Source organism: Citrus sinensis, chromosome 5 (genome assembly GCF_022201045.2).
Source record: "Citrus sinensis cultivar Valencia sweet orange chromosome 5, DVS_A1.0, whole genome shotgun sequence".
In the NCBI taxonomy this organism is placed as follows: Eukaryota; Viridiplantae; Streptophyta; class Magnoliopsida; order Sapindales; family Rutaceae; genus Citrus; species Citrus sinensis.
The window spans coordinates 7047497-7068449 of record NC_068560.1 but is presented as its reverse complement, the minus strand read 5'-3'; the positions used below and the strand labels follow the sequence as shown (position 1 = coordinate 7068449).

The following is a 20953-nucleotide window of genomic DNA, read 5'->3' as shown; positions in this document are numbered from 1 at the left end:
CATGAGGAATAACATACCTGCTGACATCCGTTGGTTAATCGAGGCTAAAGTACGATCGGCAATTGAGTTACCTCCAAAATTTATTGCATACATGCCTGGTTGTGGTAAAGGAAATTATGCAAGAAAACGACGAGCTCGAAGAATTTCTGTTGCTTGTCATAAGTGTGCCAGAATGAGTTGCCATAAAAACCCATGTTCTTTAGGAATGGTGTCTGATAATAGGGAAGATAAGATTCAATTCATTAGGGATGGCTAGAATAAGGAGTCATTGGATGATATCCTTTTGTCTCTTGAAACGCATCCCAGTGGATATGTGCAAGGAGCGATTCTCCAGTTATGGCCATTATTCCAGAAAGAGCATGTACGATATAGTCTCAGGAATCTGACTATAAACGACCCTGTTTTCCAGTTTATAAGAAAACTGGATAGGAAGCCTATCCTCGACCCATAGAGGGTGTTCAAGCCATTTCTGGACGTAAAACCAGAGGAAGATGTGAGCCACAGTCGCAACTACCTGTAAATATCCTTTTACTTTACTATTATTTTATTTCACTATTATTTTATTGTGTGCATTATTGTCTTTAATAATTTTATTACTGTTTGCTTTTTCCTTTTTACTGTTTCCTTTTTGACTCGCGAGCCATGTGCTTTACGCGTTATTTGACACTGACATGTTATCTCATACACAACTGTGACCCACTGTCACCAAGACTCTTAAATGTGATTTTTTTGTCAAGCACTCACAAATTGTTTTTTTGAGAAGTATCACAATGGCAGCTACTCCAAATAGACAATTCAAGAACATTTGTGTGCTTTCTGGATTTACCTATGGCAAACATAAAGAGTTCGTTGAGGCAGCCATCGATCTTGGTCGAAGTATAGCAGAGAGAAAATTACACTTGGTGTATGGAGGAGGTAACCGAGGGTTATCAAAAATGGTCTCAGAAGCAGCTTTTATCAGAGGAAGTCAAGTGTTAGGCATCATCCCAAGAGTCTTAAAACCATTGGGCAGTTCATCTGACTCATCAACTGGAGAAGAGTTAGTCGTCTCAGGTATGCAAGAAAGAATAACTGAAATGCTTAATCATGCTGATGCTTTTATTTTCCTTCCAGGAGATCTTGCAACACTAAAGGCACTTATCACACTAGCATCTTGGGCCCATCTGCACATCCACCATAAACCCATCGGTTTGTTAAATGTTAATAACTTTTATGATGGCTTTATCGCATTTCTTAACCATGCAATAAAAAACTATTTCATTCCTTCTAATGTGAAAAAACTTTTTATTTGTGCTCACACTGCTAATGAGCTACTTGATCTGTTACAAGCTTATAAACCGGAGCCAGACCCCTGGACCTTTGTGTTGGAGCGCCCAAATAATGATGGTAACAGTAGCCGCAGTAAGAAGTACAAATTAGATTTAACTCTCCGCTTGTAAATATTTTCTTTTGTGTTGCACCACCCAGGTGATGTCTTCTAAACTCTACTTCTTTCCTTTCAAACATTGAGGACAATGTTTCGTTCTGGTTGGGGGGAGGGAATAGTCGACAATTGTGGAATTTTGGTTAAGTTTTTACTAATTTTTTTGTTGTAGAAACTAACTGTTGCTAACTTTTTGTGTTGAAGATGGCTGAATATGGGGTGTAGTAACTCTAGAAACGCATCTTCATCGTTAAAAAGAAAATTAAAAAAAAACTAAAAAACTAAAAAACTAAAAAAAAAATTCAGACATTTTCTTTTTCTTTATTATGTTTTGATGTTCATTTTTCTTCTTCTTTTTAATTTCTCCTTATAAATATATATTTTCAAAATTTTGAGTCAAAGATGGCTGAATATGGAGTGTAGTGCCTCTAGAAACGCATCTTCTAAGTTAAAAAAAAAACCATTTTTGTTTTCTATCATTTTAAGTGTAACTTTTCTAATTAGTTTTTATGCATCATTTTCACATTTCTGCATGCATATTTTCCTTTCATGTTTAGAATAGGTTGGGGGGTAGAATGTTGTTTAAAAAAAAAATTTTTGTGTGATTTGTTTTAACATTGGATGACGTGATTAATTTCAAATTTTAGTATTTATATTATCTTTGGTCTTAAGTGATGTTATGCTATGTTTGCTACTTTACATGTTGATGTCGGAGACAAATATGAGTTGCTTGAAGGAATGAACATGTCATAAATAAGTACCAAGTGAGTTATTGAGCCTATCATTTTCTTGGAGAGTAACCCTTTTGCCCATTCTCTATACAGCTTAGCAGTTTATTATTTTATACACGATCTCTAGATTTCTTTTGAGTTAACCCTTAAAAAAATGGTAAAAAAAAAAAGAAAAAAAATGTGTTGCTACATTGGGAGGCCCATCTTACTAGTAGATATGGATGATTATTTAGAGCCCTAAAAGACGATGGAAAGGCCATCTTTGATCCGTTTGAGCCTTTCTAGCCATCCCTTTTATTAAATATCCATAGTTAACCCTTTTGAGCCTTTAAAAAAAAAAACAAAAACCTTTTCTTTGTCAACTTATCATCTTGACCCACTCCGATTTGGAGTATTACCCAATGTCTTATAAGTTCCATCACCTATTTATGTTTGAGAAAATGTAAATAATTATTTTGTTCAGTGAAGTTATGCCAAAAAAAAAACAAAACAAAACAAAAGTTGTTGTTTCAAAAGAATAAAAATAACAATAATAGGTGAAATCCACCTTGTAACTTTCAAAAAAAAAATTTCTCTGTATTTTTCTCAAACATAAACTTTGTTTTCCTTATTTCCCTTCTTTGTTAGCCATGTCCCTAGCCTACGTTACGTCCTAATAAAAGTCCTTCTTAATTTTAGGGAACTATAGTTTGAAGTAGAAGCTAGTTATATGGGCTAAAAAGATGTAGTGGTGCATAACAAAAAATAAATAAATAAATAAAAGAAAAAAAAGAAGATAAATAAATTGGGTTGACTAGCATTTTTGTTTGACTTGAGATCGTATTATTTCTAAGCTGAGGGCATATTTATTTCATCTTGGTGAGAGCATGTGATATCACTTCTTTATTATTTTCTCTCAATTACCATTCATTGGAGTGATTATTTTTATTGGGTTTAATTTCTTTGTGAGAGTGTCACTACTTCCAGTGAGATTTTGGGGTTTGACATGTCATTCTTGAAAGTAGCTATAACAAAGTCTACTAGGCTGATTCATGTGGATGGTTGATGTGGTTGTGATGTTGCTTTAGACTGGAGATAATGCTTATATTTTTATTTGATTGCTATCATTAATCTGATTGAATAAACATGAGTGTTTCTAAATAAAAAAAAAAATTCATTTTGGTTTTGAATTTTGTTTTTGCTTTTCCTTATATAAGGTGTTGAGTGTTAGAAAATATATATTTATAAAGGAGAAAATCGTTATTTTACACTACAAGTTTTACTAACACCTTTACTTTTATGAATTTAACATTCTTTTGATTTAATTCCATGTGTTTTATTTTAATTAAGTATTTTATGTATTTTAGGGGCATCGTAGTCATTTCACAATAAACGAGAGATTAGATGACAAAACGGACATCACTTTTGAACTCAGGACGGTCGAAAACCTTAAGAGGAGCATAAAAGGAAAAATGGTATTGTTCACATAGACGGACGATGACGTGGCATTGACCGATGATGTGGCATTGACTGATGAGGTGTCACGATCCTGTTGGACTAAAATTCTCATGTACTGTTGATGGTGACGTGGCAGCATATCAATGGACCAAAAATCTCGCGTACGGTACATGCATCACACAGGATTATTTTCAACCAAACCGCGTCACTGTTCACCTGGGTCAAACCGTGTTACTGTTCATCCGCGTGGTCAAACCGCGTACTGTTGACTGATGATGTGGAGCAATCCTAAGCGTCCAAACTGTTTTTAATCCGATGGCCATGATTTACTCCATGTATCTATAAAAAGGCCCCCCCCTAATTTGATATCTCTGAATCCATTTTTGGGATCCATTTTCTGTAATTCCTTCTCCATCTTGTATTTTCTTCGTATTTTAATAAATTTCCATTTTGCCCCTAGTTCAATTATGAGTGGCTAATTTTCTTTCAAGCTTGGGTTGAAGGTGAAGTCTCAACGTGTGTCATGGGCTTAATTTGGTAAATTTATTTTCTCTTCCCCTCTAGTTTTTGTGGATGTTTTAACTTCTCGTCGACAAATAATAATAATCTTGTCTAGATACCGCCTTGGTTACACCGGCTCTCTAGTATAAGGTTATTATTATTTGGCACGATAAGCCCTTAGCACCATATTGATTAGAGTGTGGTTCATGATGTGTGGATTCCCCCCTCATGATTTAATTGGTATTAATAAGGAATATTTAACCCATGATGCATGTTGATATGGATCCAGATACCCAAGTACGTCATTTCAATAGATTTCTCTTCAATTTATTCTTGCCATTTCAATTCCAATTTTAGAATTTATTCTTGCCATTTTAATTTAAGTTTTAGCATATTCCAAATCATTTCCACCACAAATCCAATCACCCATTTACAAAATTAATTCTACACACAATTAAAATCCACCTCCTTGTGGGATCGACACTCGTCACCATTGATCTATATTACAATAGATTCGTGCGCTTGCGAGTTCAATAAAATTTGCACAACATAAGGCTCGTCAGAAGTCGAAGAGGGAGGTGTGGGAACTTTCCTGGTGCATTTATTCACATGAAATTAACATCATAGAGGTTGTTTTTAAATGTAAATAGTTGTTGAAGGCACTGATCATTTGAGTTAAGCAGGATGGCAAAGGCATCGTCGTCGTCTTCATCAGCGAGGACTACTATGACTAATGTAAAGTTTGAATTGGAGAAATTCGATGGTACTAATAATTTTGGTATATGGCAATGTGAGGTTTTAGATGTCTTATGTTAGCAAGAGTGGGATGTCGCCCTTAAAGAAAAACCTAACAAGATGGATGATAAGGAGTGGATAAAGATTAATAGACAAGCATGTTGTACTATTCACTTATGTCTGGCTAAAGATCAAAAGTACTCTGTCCTAAAGGAGACAATAGCAAAGAATTTGTGGGAGGCACTGGAAGAAAAGTACATGAAGAAAAGCCTTGAAAATAGGCTTTATATGAAGAAAAAAACTTTGTTGATTCACGTATGCACCTGGCATGTCGATGAATGACCATGTGAACTCATTCAATAAGATATTAGCAGATTTGATAAATTTGGATCAGAAATTTTAAGATGAAGATAAGGCTTTATTGCTGTTGAATTCCCTTCCTGATGAATATGATCAACTCACCACCACTTTGCTTTAAGGGAAGGACAACATCAAATTCGATGTTGTATGTAGTATATTGTATAACTTTGAGACTAAAAAGAAAGACAAAAGATCATAGAGATACTATTGCAGAAGCATTGACAGCGAGAGGTTGTTTACAAAGCCGCAAATCTGGAAAAAAAAGGTAAGTCTAAAGGGAGGCCTGCCAAAGATAAATGTGCTTTTTGTCACGAGAAAGGGCATTGGACAAAAAATTGTCCTAAGTTACAAAAGGGCAAGGCTACTTCTGATGCTTGTGTAGCAGAGCATGGTGAGGAGTCAGACTTTAGTCTGGTTGGCATGACGTTGACATGTAATTCAGATGAGTGGATTTTGGATTCGGGTTGTACCTATCATATATGTCCTAATAAGGGTTGGTTTTCTAGCTTCAAGAAACTAGACGGTGGAGTTGTTTTCATAGGTAATGACAATGCATGTAAAATCATAATGGCTCAATTCAAGTATTGACAGATGTTCGCTAAGTGCCAAGCTTGAAGAACAATCTCATCTCATTCAGAGTTTTAGAATATAAAGGGATCATAATCACTTTTAGAGATGATTTATTGAAGGTAGTAGCTGGCGTGCTAACAGTGATGAAAGGCACAAGAAGAAATAACTTGTACAATTTTCAAGGGAATATAGTTATTGGATTAGCATCAATAGTTTCTGTAAAAGCACTGCAGACTTTGGTAAAGCAAGTTTTAGTGAAAGGTGCAAATTCTTGCAAATTGAAATTTGTGAACATTGCGTTCTGGGCAAGCAGACAAGGGTAAAGTTTGTTTTAGCAATTCACGATACAAAAGGAATTTTGGACTATGTTCATTGTAATATGTGCGGACCTATCGAAACAGCTTCTTTGGGAGGTATGCACTGTTTTGTTGCTTTTGTTGATGATGATTCAAGAAAAGTGTGGGTGTATTTGATGAAGAATAAGAATGAAGTTTTACGCATATTTATGAAATATAAGAAAATGGTCGAGATTCAGACTGGTCGAAAGGTCAAAAGACTTTGCTAAAACAATGGTGGTGAGTACAAAGATGATCCATTTCTACAAATATGCCGAGATGAGGGCATTGTACGATAGTTTATTATTCGAGGTACACCACAACAGAATGAGGTGGCAGAACGCATGAACCGAACTATACAGGAGAAAGTTCGTTGTATATCGTCTAATGCTGGATTGGGCAAGGAATTTTGAGTTGAAGCAGTTGTAAATATATGCCATCTGATCAACTATTTTCCATCAGCTGCAATTGAGGGCAAGATACCTATAGAGATGTGGATTGGTAATCCTGCTACTGATTACGATTCTTTACATGTTTTTGGTTCCACTACTTATTATCATGTAAATGAATCTAAATTAAACCCAAGAGCAAAAAAAGCATTGTTCATGGGTATAACTGGTGGAGTAAAAGGATACCGTCTCTAGTATCCAGTTACAAAAATGATTATTTTCAGCAGAGATGTTGCTTTTGATGAATCAACCATGTTGAAATAAAAAGATTCTCAAGAGAATGACAAGCCAGTAGAACTTTGAAGTAAGTAGAGTTTGAAAAGGTTAAAAATGATTCAACTGGTGTCGAGGAGACAGATAGTGATTCTCAATCGACCGAGGATGATAAAGAGGTTTTGGCCCAAGAACATTCACAGCAACAAGATTCAATTGCATATAGAAGGCCACGAAGGGGATTCACAAACCTGCTCGCTTTGTTGATATGGTGGCCTATGTCCTTCCAATTATAGATGATAATGTTCCTTCCACTTACAGAGAAGCAATAAGTAGCCTTGAAAGTGTACAGTGGAAGCTAACAATGGATGAAGAAATGCAGTCTCGTCATAAAAATGGAACTTGGGAGTTGGTTACACTACCCAAGGAAAAGAAGGCAATTGGGTGCAAATGGGTATATGCAAAGAATGAAGGATTTCCATATAAAAATGAAATTCGATGCAAGGCTAGATTAGTAGCGAAAGGTTACGTTAAAAAAAAGGAATAAACTACAATGAAGTATTTTCTCCAGTTGTGAAACACTTATCTATTCGAATTTTGCTAGCCACGGTTGCGCAATTTGATCTTGAACTAGTTCAGCTCGATGTAAAAACTGCATTTTTACATGGCGATTTGGAAGAGAAAATCTACATGACTCAACCAAATGGATTTACGGTTGCTGGAAAAGAAAATTGGGTTTGCAAATTGACACGGTCGCTTTATGGATTGAAACAATCTTTGAGGCCGCAATATAAACTATTTGATGGGTTTATGAAATGAAAAAGGTACACAAGAAATAAATTTGATCATTGTGTGTATTTCGCAAGCTATAATAGGGATTCTTCATATATTTGCTCTTGTATGTTGATGATATGCTAATAACATCCAAGATCAAAAATGAGATTGAGAAGTTAAAAATTCAACTCAATCAAGAATTTGAGATGAAAGATCCGGGTGAAGCTAAGAAGATTTTTGGCATGGAGATATGCAGAGATAGAGCTCATGGCAAAGTCAGCTTATATCATAAGCAATATTTGAAGAAGGTACCACAACAGTTCAGCATGACTGAGCAGACAAAACCTATGAGTACCCCGTTGGCTTTTCATTTTAAAATTTCTACACAACTATCTCCTTCAACATATGCGGAATGAGAATACTTGTTACAAGTTTTGTATTCAAATGCAGTGGATAGCTTGATGTATTCAATGGTGTGTACAAGGCTCGACATTTCACATGCAGTTGGTATAGTGAGCAGGTATATGCATAATCCTAGTAAATGACATTGACAAGTTGTGAAATGGATCCTACGGTACATTCAGAAGACCGTGGATGTTGGTTTACTATTTGATCGAGATGATATACATGGTCAAAGTGTGATCGGATACGTTGATTCTGATTATACTGGTGATCTAGACAAACGACGGTTAACCATTAGATATGTATTTACTTTTGCTAGAGGGCCAATCAGTTGGAAGTCTACACTACAATTTATAGTTGCACTGTCGACCATAGAAGCCTAGTACATGGCAATTACAAAGACTGTTAAAGAGGCTATTTGGTTACAAGGCTTGCTTGAACATTTAGGATTGGCACATGAGCACATTAATGTGTATTGCGACAGTCAAAGTACTATTCATTTAACAAAGAACCAAATTTATCATGCACGTGCGAAGCACATCAATGTACGATTTCACTTTGTGCCAGAAATTGTTGATGAGGAAAAGATTCTTCTTCAGAAAATCAAGATTGCAGAGAATCCCATAGATATGTTGACCAATGTGGTAACGACAATCAAGTTTTAGTATTGTCTAAACTTGATCAATATCTTGCAAGTTTAAAATAATGAGAAAAGCAGAGATTAGAGGATGATTTGATATATGGGAAGTTTAGTATTCAGCTCAGATTTGGATAAACTTTCACCGAGGTGGAGAATTATTGAAAAGTCAGCACCGAATCTAATTTTCACATGCATATGGCTAGCAACGTTTTGACTATAATTGCATGTGCTAGCATGAAATTTCTAGCTCTTCACCAAAGTCACACCGAAGCCATTAAAATTGAAAATGGCCAAGATTTTTTCCATGCATTCATATTGTAACCTTCACCTATAAATAGAGGAGTAAAATGCATTTGTAAATCATTCAAAAAATATTTGTTAGATCTAAGCTCATTCCACGTGAGTTGTAGAAGAGGATTTCCTTAGGTGCTGAAGGGATCCATTTAGGTGTATTGGGAATTGGGTTTTGAGTTTTTTCCCACTTTTGTAAATTCTCATTATTAGTAAAATTATCTTCTAGTCTTTACCCGTGGACGAAGGTATAAGCCGAACCACGTAAATTATTATGTTATATTTTCTTTGAATTTATTTGTTACCTTATTTATATTTCTCCGGAAGTTGCAATCATCATAAAGCGACGATTTATCTTCCGAATATGGAACTCATAATGGCTATGATTTCTTACCATATATACATATCATGAAGTTATAATGGTGATGATTCTTGCCATATAAACATGTATAATGACTTTGACATCAGCCATATTTGTGAATTCTTCTCAATGTTCTAGGTTGTATCTACCTCCTTTCTCCGTTGATGTAGGGTATTGTGTGTCACGAGCAGGGTACCTTCCAAAGGCCATAACTTGGGTTATAGGTATCTGTTTTTGGTGTATAATATATCATTTTGAACCTTGTGATGAGACGAACAAAATCTAGAATTGCCTAAACCGTTCTACCCCACGATCGAGCTGGAAATTCTACTTTTTTCCTGGTCATTTTCTAGTTTTAAGATTTTTTTTCCTTTTTTCTGATTCTTCTAGGATATTTGTCTTTTTTCTAGAATTCGGATTTGAGTGCCTTTTTTATTATTAGGAAAATTTAATTATCATATTATATTTCGGATTTGCCTATTTTGGTAAATTCCCGATATTTAGGCTTGTTATCAAAGGGGCTTAAAATCCTAGTTTTATTCATTCAGATTTTTAATAAAATTTATCTTTATTCAGAAACCTAGTTTCTTCTATCAGCAAACTCAATAATGTTTCCGTTTCGTCACCTGGACTAACGATGATAAATAGAAGTGGTAGTTGAGATGTGAATTCTCGCGAGGTCTTTGTTTGATTATGTATTTGGAAATGTCATTAATAAATCATAATTGATCGTATGTTTTGGGTTCTTTAATTTTAGTTGGATCGATAAATATTCTGTGTTATTTGATAATAGATCTATCTAATCTAATCAGGCTATTTAATCAGTAATGTTACCTGATATATTAATTGACTTAACCATATATGACGCTCTATTAATTGACTAAATAGGCTATTTGTTATTTAGAGTCTTTGGCATACTTTGTATGCCAGACTTGACTCGAATCTTTCTTAAATGGTTTTTGTTAGTTGAGTCTTTCTTGTTTATTGAAATTAGTGAACTAAAAAACATCAGAGGCTTCAAAAATGCCGTGCTTAAGTTCTGTTTGTATATTTTTTTTTTCCACTAACATAATTTATCAATTATATTTAACTATTAACAACACAATCGACAATAGAATGAAATGATATTAATTCTATGATTCTTAGTTTAGCCGTTCAAAAGACCATGTTAACCTTTTTCACATGCTATCATTACTAACTTATTACATACAAGAAGATCCGTAGTTTCATTACTAATTTACCCTGGCCTTGATCGAACCCTGCACCAACATATTGCTAACCAACTTTAATGTTAAACAAAATTATTATCTCCCCAGACTAGGTAATATTTTCTCTTTTTGTCCTTTATAAGTTTTCCTCATTTCTCCGAGGTTTGCTTTAAAATAAAAAATTGGGGTAGATCCTTTGAAATAAATTATAAAAAATTCAGGCGTGAAATTAAAAAAGATTTTAAACAAAAATCTTAGCAATAACTTTAGTAGGGTGCGGGGCCATAATTAATGAAATTTTAAGGGACAAATTTCATAAAGCTAAACTTTTAGGTGTTAAAGTTGAAAAAATATATCTATTATTGAGTTAAAATATGATACCAAGACGGGGCTAGGCCCTAGTAGTGTTAAAAAAACTTTATTTAATGGCCAACTGACCTTAAATTCATAGGGAAGCAGAGGATTAAAAAAACTAATTAAGACTTTGTCCACCTTTCTACATTTTTAAAAAATTGGGTCTTATGCGATGCGTCCTTTCAAACACGAAAAATAGTACTTGGAGAGAAAAATCGTTATGCAAAAAAAAAAAAAATTACTTAAAGACCATATTTATTTGTATGTTTGTAAGGATCCCCATCTTAGATTAAAGGTATCTATTTGGACTTAAATCCGTGACTTATTGCTTCTACTAAAAGAGTCTATATCAAATTTGTTAGCCTCCACCACCTCAAACGAACTTGACTATGCTTTGGATATGTTAGGTATATAATTTAAAACAATTTTGTATACAAGTATTTTCATTTAAAAATAAAAATTAAAACAGCGAGCACTCAGCCCGCTAAGGTTGACTTAAAAAATAATACAATGAGTCAACTTATGAACTCTGTTTTTAAATCCTCAAAATCTTCCTAATTAACTTCATTATGCCAATTCCCTTCTAACTTTTAAACTTACAAAAACATATAAATCTTTTGTTTGGTCTTTTTGGAATCAAGAATCAAGAATTCGGCAATGGTATCCATCGGAAAAGGTACCTTTATATTCTCCTCCTTCTTAAAGTTTTAACTAGTAGTTTATCTTGGTAATACTTTCTACAATCAAATTTAATGTTTCTGTTTCGAAAATCTTCTGTCAAATTAATTATCAATCATCCTTATGAAGTCACCACTAATGGATATCCTTGATTTCCATATACAGTTAAAAGAGAGTTTCCACCACCAGCTCATTTCATAATGGAAATAGAGTCATACTCCCAACTCTTCGCGAAATTTGACGATAGATATCAGTCTGGTGTCTTTGAAGCCGGTGGCTACAAATGGTGCGTTATTCTAATTTTAATTTCAATTTAATAAAATAAAGTTAATTTGTCACATATGCTAATTTGTCTGTTGAAATTCCCAGGAGATTGATTTTTTACCCTAATGGAGACAAGAAAAAGAACGCCAGTGGACATATTTCACTGTACTTGGCAATCGATGACGCCAATAATCATCGTGATAATAATTGGAGTATTTATGTCAATTTCAAATTTTTTGTGCAGGACCAGAACGAGAATAAGTACTTGCCCATTGAAGGTAAGAAGCCCTGTTTTTTATAGAAGTCCTAGAGTTGATGGTTATTTCAAACTTATATTTTTAGTGTAGAAACTAATATCCTCTTCACATGCATGGGGTTATTTTTATCATGTTGAAAAGTAATGTAGACCCAGCTATTCATGAGTTCAGCTCTGATATAATATGAAATCTTACAGGCCTCACTGAAGTTGAAGGTTTCCCAAGTCTTATATACTTAATCCAAGTTCACTCTTAGAGGATGTAGGATAAAATCTCTATTAGTTTTAATATAATTTTATTAAAGCATTATTTTTCCATCCAGATCCAGCTCTTGCTTGATGAACATTTCCATTATTGTGTAGAGGCTAAAGGGGTTGTGAGGGAATTCAATCGCATGAAGAAAGAATGGGGTTGCGACCGATTGCTAAGCCTTGAAGCTTTCATGGAGCCTTCGAATGGATATCTTGTGAACGATTGCTGTGCATTTGGAGTTGAGGTTTTTGTTATTAAGTCTACTGGCTGCGGAGAAACTCTTTCTATGGTTAGTGTTGAACCTGCTGAAAGTACTCACACATGGGAGATCCCTAACTTCAGAAACTTAGCATACGCGGGAAGTCAATATTCTGAAAGCTTTACTGTTAAAGAAAGAAAATGGTACATTCTACTCTAGCATATATCACTAAAATCATGCAAAGCTAGCCTGTAAGTTTATTGATAAAGGTATTTCAGATTCTTAATATCTTCTGACGATTCCAGGAAGATAAAGATTTGCCCTATGGGAGACGGTTCTGAGATGGGCAGGTCCCTTGCTCTTTACCTCATTCTTGATAAAGAGGAAAGCCCTCAACCAAATAGGAAAGTGTATGCTAAATTCAAGCTGCGAGTATTGGATCATCGCCGGATAAATCACTCGGAAAAACAGTGTGATCAATGCATTATGAACTTTTCATTTAGAATTTCCTTTTTTTTTTTACTTTTTTTAAAGAATTTGTTAGGTGTATAACTTGAGAAAATCTAATTTTTTTCTTGCAGTGAGCCATTGGTTTACAACTGAAAATTCAAAAGACTCAAAATGGGGCTCCAATGAGTTTGTGCCACTAATGGATCTTTATGATCCAGGATGCGGATACCTTAATAATGATGGTACTCTAATCGTTCACGTAGAGTTTGCTGTTGTTTCTGAGGTCAATTAAGGTTCTTTTGTCATAGAGCTTGGTGTTGTTTCTGAGATCAATTAAGGTTCTTTTTGTCATTTGATGTGCTTGTTGCAGTAACCTGTATCAATCAATTTCCAGTAATAATTTTTCAAATTCTTGCTGATTTAAAAAAAAAAAGCTCATATAAATCGAAATGATGTTGATTGTGCGGTCTGACTAAATTTTTTTTTGTAATGCTGTTCGAATTACGGATGTATTTGCTATTAGAAGGAATGAAGTTCCGTTTTGTGCAAATTCCGTATTGATTTTCCATTTTGTTCGCTTTGAATTAAGTTGAAGGATTAAACTTTTTTTCCCATTTTTTTCGTTATTATTGCTAATATTATTTGTTCATTCTACTCTTAAATTTTCAAAACTTAAAAGATAGTTCTAATACGATGTGCTAACTCATACTCATAAGCTGGTTTAGGAGTTAAAGATTGTCTCAGCCTTGTATTCTTTACCATGGCTTAATTTCAATTGATCTGAGATAATGTCCCTAACAGCTTCTGATACCATATAAAAAAACACATAATATGTAATGTGATCTAAATCACATGTTTAATGCATCAAAAAAATAAAATTAATTAAAATATTTAGAAATTAATTTGACAAAAATAATCTATGTAGTTTAGGTTAGACCTTCAGGCATCGTCAAGAGAAAAGAAAGAAAATTTTTGCTTCAAATACATCTTAGTCTAACAGTATTAATTTATACGTTTTTCTTGTATTTTAAAGGATGATGGATATTTTAAAAAATTCAAGCTTGAATTTTCTTTTTTCTTTTTCTTTTGTTAAAGAAAAGAAAGTAACATTCGTTGAAAGTAACATAACACATCTAGTTTGTGAGGCCCTAATTAATGATATTAAGTCCTAAGTGTGAAATTGAGGAAAAAATTACATCTGTTATTTACTTGTACTGGCATGTTTCACGAAATTGAAAGTTAAATTAGACTATATATTGGAAAATGATTGCCATTAGATTTTCTAATTAACGTTTTTATATTATCCTTAATAGTAAATTTCTTTATTATTATTTTAGCAATAAAATTTGAATTAAAATTGAGTGCAAATTATGAGTTGGTGAGCTATTAGGTCTAATTTAATTTGACCATACTCGTGGATGTAACGCAATCTGGCCCGGACATTAATTTCTCTGAAAGATCCCATTGATTTAATTGTGCTAGCATGTTTCACGAAATTGAAAGTAAAATTTAGACTATATTTTGTTTCACAACCCAAAATTTCAATACACCCAAACTCTCAAAAACACTAGAACTAGAGTTCAAAGCTCTCAACACTCTCAACTTACACCTCTTGGCACTCTCACTTGAATTGGAGAAAATGGGATAATAAAGAGGGCAAATGAAGCCTTTATTTATAGGGCAGGCAATGTCCAAAAATCAACAATGGTGGACATTAAAATAATATAAATTTTCTCTCAATTTTCCACTGTAGTGCCAAAGTAAAAAATTGCATGCTTCTCACTTACTCATATCTCCCACTTACTCAACAACTTTATGCCAAGAATCAAAAGTTACATGCAATTGTTTGCCACATGAAATTGTTTGCCAAATGCATGCACATGTTCAACAAATTAAGGTTCATTTTGTCATTTGCTTTGCATGTTGTATGGTTACTGCTTACCTGCATCAATCAATTTCCAATAATAATTGTTCAAATTCTTGCTGATTTAAAATAAAGAGCTCATATATATCGGAATGATGTTGATTGTGCAGTCTGACTAAATTGTTTTTTGTAATGCTGTTCGAATTACGGATTTATTTGCTATTAGAAGGAATAAAGTACCGTTTTGTGCAAATTCTGTATTGATTTTTCATTTTGTTCGCTTTGAATTAAGTTGAAGGATTAAACTTTTTTTCCATTTTTTTCGTTATTATTGCTAATATTATTTGTTCATTCTACTCTTAAATTTTCAAAACTTAAAAGATAGTTCTAATACGATGTGCTAACTCATACTCATAAGCTGGTTTAGGAGTTAAAGATAGTCTCAGCCTTGTATTCTTTACCATGACTTAATTTCAACTGATCTGAGATAATGTCCCTAACACCTTCTGATACCATATAAAAAAACACATAATATGTAATGTGCTAAATCACATTACATATAATGTCCCTAACACCTTCTAACGCATCAAATGAAGAACCGTGTTTTCATTTCTTGAATAAAACATTATACACTAAGAGTTATTAATAGATGCAGAGGCTACATTTTTTCAAAGATTACATATGTGAATACGGAAGGAAAGGTGTCAATCTGTTCGGCGCGGATCTTGTCTTTGACAAGTGCAAATTATCCCTTTGACAAGTGCAAATTATGTCTTTGAAAACTTCATTCAATGCCGTTTTATTTGATTCTCAACACTCCCCCTCAAGCTGGTGCATAGATGTCTTGCATACCCAACTTGTCTAGGAATTTTGTAAATGCCCTGCTTGAAATGGCCTTCGTTAAAATATCTGCAAGTTGATCTTCTAATTGAATTTTCAGCAGTTCTAAGATTTTTTCATCTAATTTCTCCTTGATGAAAATCTATCTACCTCGACATGTTTTGTTCAATCATGTTGAACTGGGTTATGAGCAATATCTGGTGCAGCTTTGTTGTCACAATATAGTTGTATTGGTTGTTGTGATGGATAGCCTAAATCATTTAAGATAAAACTTATCCATAGCCCTTCACATACCCCAAGGGCCATGCCTCGATATTCTGCTTCAGCGCTCGAACGGGCAACGGCATGTTGTTTCTTGCTTCTCCATGTGACAAGGTTGCCTCCCACAAAGGTAAAGTATCCTGAAGTAAAGCGTCTATCACTAATTGACCCGACCCAATCTGCATCGGTATAAACTTCTACGTTGCTGTAATCTTCATTTTTGGAAAATAGGATTCCTTTTCCTGGATTTGTCTTCAAGTACCTTAGGATCCGCATTACTGCTTTCATGTGTTGTTCTCCGGGATTATGCATAAACTGACTTACAACACTCAATGCATAAGCAAGATTTGGCCTTGTGCGGGACAAGTACATCAATCTTCCAATCAACCTTTGATATCTTCCTTTGTCTACTGGAACTTAGTCTGAGGTAATACAAAACTTCAGTCCTTCTTCTATTGGGGTGTCAATAGGCTGACAAGCTATCATTCCTGTTTCTGCAATAGATCTAAGGCATATTTCCTTTGAGAGAGAAAGATTCCTCCCTTAAATCGAGAAACCTCAATTCCAAGAAAGTATCTTAAGGCACCTAAATCCTTCATCTCAAACTCTCTCAACAAGTACTTCTGAAGAGCCTCTCTTTCTTCCTCGTCGTTGCCTGTAACTACCATATCATCCACATAGACAATAAAGGCAGTGATTTTACCTTGTCATTTTTTAATGAATAAGGTATGATCTGAATTGCTTTGGTTATACCCAAAACGAACCATAACCTTTGTGAATTTCCCGAACCATGCTCTTGGGGATTGCTTCAACCCGTACAATGATTTCTTCAATTTGCATACTTTCTGATTGAGTCGTTCTGGTCCACTTCATCCTGGTGGCAGATCCATATAAATTTCTTCAGACATGTCTCCATGGAGGAAAGCATTCTTTATATCGAACTGTTGCATTGGCCAATCCAAGTTGACTGCTAATGATAATAAGATACGAATAGTATTAATTTTTGCTACCGGTGCAAACGTATCAGTATAATCAATCCCGTAGGTTTGGGTGTAACCCTTAGCTACGAGTTTTGCTTTGTATCGTTCAATAGAGCCATCTGCTTTGTACTTTATATTGTAGATCCATCTGCAACCCACTGGTTTCTTTCCTGGTGGAAGATCAACTAGTTCCCATGTTTGATTTTTCTGAAGAGATCTCATTTCATCATTCATAGCCGCTTTACACTTTGGGTCTTTTAAGGCTTCATGCACACTATTAGGAATAGATACAGTAGATAATTGATTCACAAATGACTGATTTGATTCTGACAAGTGATGGTTAGATACAAAATGACTCATAGGGTATTTGACTCTACTAGAGAAGTCAGGATCATATGTGGGTTTAGGGATACCTCTATTTTGATGCTGGGGAAGAATTCTTCTTATGGGACTTGTGGTAGGAACATCCTCTGCAGACAATTGGTTAGGTATTTCTTCATGTGACTCATTCTCGATTGCAGTTGTGTCTGAGTTATTGTGCTCCCCAAATGTGTCTTCACTTATCTCAGCCTGAGAATCATCACCATTTGCTTTTCCAATATCTTGAAGGTTTACTATCTCAATGGAAGATTAACTTTCTTCAGGTGGAAGATAAGTAAGAGTATGAATTTCCTCTTCATTATACTCCCCCTAAAATTCAGACTCTGACAAGTAGTACATGATATCTTCATGAAAAACGACATCCACGATGATGTATACTTTTCTTGATGGTGGATGATAGCATCGGTATCCCTTTTGACGTAAGGCATACCCTACAAACACACAACGTAGTGCTCGAGGAGATAATTTGTCTTGTTGTGGCAAATGAACGGAGGTAACACAACCAAACACATGTGGGGGTAGATTTGGAACATTTGGTGACATAATTGCATCATTCAGAACTTGGAAAGGAGTCTGGAATACAAGGGAGCTTGAAGGTGTTCGATTGATCAAGTATGTTGCGGATGTCAGTGCTTCTCCCCAATAAGATAGTGGCATGTGGGCTTGGATTAGTGATGCTCGAACAACTTCCAGTAAATGTCTATTTTTTCGTTCCACAACGCCATTTTGTTGGGGTGTCCCCACACAAGTGGTTTGATGGACAGATCCTTGTGATTTCAGAAACTGTTGAATTGTTGTGCTCATATACTCGTCTCCATTATCAGTATGTAGAACTCAAATTTGTGTATGACATTGAGTCGTCACCATCTTATGAAATCTTTGAAATAAAGAGTTTACCTCGTCTTTTGATTTCATCAGAAAAATCTATGTCATTCTGCTACAATCATCAATAAATGTAACAAACCAACGAGCACCTTCAATTGTAGAAACTTTAGATGGCCCCCATACATCAGAATGTACTACCATGAAAGGAACTGGATTTTTATTTAAGGACAATGGAAAAGTAGTTCGATGGCTTTTTGAAAGTTCACAAACATCACATTTAAAGTTACAAACATCAAATTTCAGAAACAAACTTGGAAATAATTTTTTTAAGTAACCAAATGACACATGTCCTAAACGTCTATGCCATAACCAAATTTCTGATTTCCCTTTTTTTATGGAACTATCTACGACTAGTGCGGGGCTTAGCTTTCCAGTGTTTGTTCATGACATCTCCAAGTAGTACAAGTTGCCTTGTCTAATACCATAACCAATCGTTTGCTTCATTTGGATATCCTTAAACACACAATGATCATGCCAAAAAATTACAACACATGATAAGTAAGTGGTTAATTGAGACGTAGATAAAAGATTATAATCTAAAGATGGAACAATTAACACAGAGTCTAAGTTTAATTCATTTGTGAGTCGTAAAGATCCTTCCCCAATAACTGAGGTTGTGGTTCCATTTGCAGTGGAAATATGTTTTTGTGAAGATGGTTTCAATTGAGATACTTGTCGAGAATCAAAAGTCATATGATCAGTTGCCCCAGAATCAATTATCCATGTACTATTAATAACAGGTGTAAGAGTTTTAAGGGTTTTACCTGGACTGACAGAGGTTGTGATTTGCACTGAAGATTCTTTTTTAAGATCTGTAGTGGATATGGATTCAGCTACTCCAGTTTTTTATCCATGATTGGTGTTCTTCTTTCGAGTATCCCACCAGTCAGGATATCCAATGATTTCAAAACATTGTTCTTTTGTATGACCATTCTGTCTACAATGAGTGCAATAGAGTGATGACTGGTCAACAAGCTTCCTTTGAGGCTGCTGTCGTGCTATCATAGTAGATGTTTCTAGTCGACCTTCTTGTTTAGTTTGCTTTACCGTACATCTTCTCTTCGGATCAGAGAATAACATTCTTCTAAGTCTGGGATAATATCTTTTCATAGAATTTCTCCACGAACTTGGTCAAATTCTTCATCTAGCCCAGCAAGAAAAATGTGCACTCTCAATCTTTCAACAGATCTTCTGTATATTACAACATCTTCTGGATCCTTCATGACCACTTTATCTCGGTGATCAAGTTCTCGAAATATTTCGATCAATTCTCCGTAGAATTTAGAGAGTGGTTGTCCATTTTGCTTGGTAGAGAATACCTTCTGGTTTAGAGTGAAAACTTGTAATTCATCGCTTCCATCATAGAAGGCTTTTGATAATGCATCCTAAATCTCGTAGGCTATAGGAATTCGTAAATATCGTTTCATGATCTCCGGACACATGGATATGAGTAACCATATTTTTACTTTTTGGTTCTCACTATACCGTTTCTCATATTCCTTTGAAGATTCCTCAGATGGTTTTGTGCTGCTACGAATATATTAGAGTTTTTCTCTTTCTGCAAGATGCATCTCCATTATTTGAGACCAAACATCGTAGTTTGTCTCAGTGAGGATAATTCCAGCATTAAATACTCCATCAGATTGAACAGATTGAATGACAGCAGGAGAAGATTCAGTTGAAGTTTTCTCCATTTTTTTTGTTTTTTTGTTTTTTTCTCTTTTTTTGTTTTTTGTTTTTTTTTCCGTCTAGATTGAAAGAAGAAAAAAAATAACCTCTTTAAATCACAAAATGACAAGTCATTTGGCCTCTGCTTAACGAAACGATATGTCGGTTCTGATGGAATATGAACGACATGTCGTTTTAAGCCTTCTGCACTTCTGGAGACTAAACGTCACGTCGTTTTATCTCTAATTTACAAACTGCATGTTGGTTGTAATGTAAAAAAAAAAATGACACGTCGTTTTAATACTGCTGCACTCTGGAGATAAAAACGACATGTCAGTTGACGTCTTCTTCAACCTCTGGAGCAAGTGAGAGCGCGTGAATGATGACAAAGGCGCGTGGTTGACTGGCCGTGGCTTCGGGTGATAAAAACGACATGTCAGTTGACGTCTTCTTCAACCTCTGGAGCAAGTGAGAGCATGTGAATGATGACAAAGGCGCGTGGTTGACTGGCCGTGGCTTCGGGTGGCGGGTGTGAGCGCGTGTAGATGTGTTTAAATTCGAAATTTTTACAGTTTCCTCACTGGAAACTGAGAAATTTGATGGTATTCTTGGTTTTTGAGGAACACACTCTTGGAAAATTGATGGGATTGTTGATAAATTTGTAAACTCAAGTTTTTTAACATATAGGTGGCTTGTTTCTTAATCGGCATGGATATCTGTAATGGTAGGAATGGGTTTAAGCAAGAAAATGGTGGGAAAAATGATTGTGGGAGGAATTTGGTTTCCTCTGTTTTTGTTACAAACAGAGCAGCGAAACTTGAAGAAACTTGAGCGTATTCATGGCTCTGATACCATGAAGAAACGTGTTTTCATTTCTAGAATAAAACATTATACACTGAGAGTTATTTATAGATTCAGAGGCTACATTTCTTCAAAGATTACATATGTGAATACGGAAGGAAATGTGTCAATCCGTTCGGCGCAGATCTTGTCTTTGACAAGTGCAGATTATCCCTTTGACAAGTTCGGATTATGTCTTTGAAAACTTCATTCAATGCCGTTTTATTTGATTCTCAACATCAAAAACATAAAATTAATTAAAATATTTAGAAATTAATTTGACAAAAATAATCTATGTAGTTTAGGTTAGACCTTCAGGCATCATCAAGAGAAAAGAAAGAAAATTTATG

The 20953-nt window shown here is 34.8% G+C and overlaps 2 protein-coding genes across 2 annotated transcripts; one reads left to right on the top strand and one right to left on the bottom strand.

Annotated features, from left to right (window-relative positions):
• Nucleotides 1-11264: 11264 nt before the first annotated feature.
• Nucleotides 11265-13353, top strand: LOC102628900 (MATH domain and coiled-coil domain-containing protein At3g58400-like). Its single transcript, XM_006494494.4, has 6 exons — nucleotides 11265-11460; nucleotides 11628-11748; nucleotides 11832-12004; nucleotides 12346-12637; nucleotides 12740-12906; nucleotides 13016-13353. Exons 1-6 carry the CDS (start codon nucleotides 11442-11444, stop codon nucleotides 13174-13176), a joined length of 933 nt encoding a protein of 310 aa, XP_006494557.2. The 5' UTR covers nucleotides 11265-11441; the 3' UTR covers nucleotides 13177-13353.
• A 2400-nt stretch (nucleotides 13354-15753) lies between these two features.
• On the bottom strand, nucleotides 15754-16221 carry LOC127902210 (secreted RxLR effector protein 161-like). The gene has a single exon (XM_052441033.1). The coding sequence runs from the start codon at nucleotides 16219-16221 to the stop codon at nucleotides 15754-15756; it is 468 nt and encodes a 155-aa protein (XP_052296993.1).
• Between the last annotated feature and the right edge of the window lie 4732 nt (nucleotides 16222-20953).

What these genes read in the sequence shown, in the direction of transcription:
- LOC102628900 (XM_006494494.4), top strand. An exon ending in GAAGCCGGTGGCTACAAATG is followed by an intron (nt 11,749 to 11,831) that starts GTGCGTTATTCT and finishes TGAAATTCCCAG; the next exon opens with GAGATTGATTTTTTACCCTA. An exon ending in ACTGTTAAAGAAAGAAAATG is followed by an intron (nt 12,638 to 12,739) that starts GTACATTCTACT and finishes TGACGATTCCAG; the next exon opens with GAAGATAAAGATTTGCCCTA.
- LOC127902210 (XM_052441033.1), bottom strand. Translation starts at nt 16,221, where the DNA reads ATGTACTTGTCCCGCACAAGGCCAAATCTTGCTTATGCATTGAGTGTT.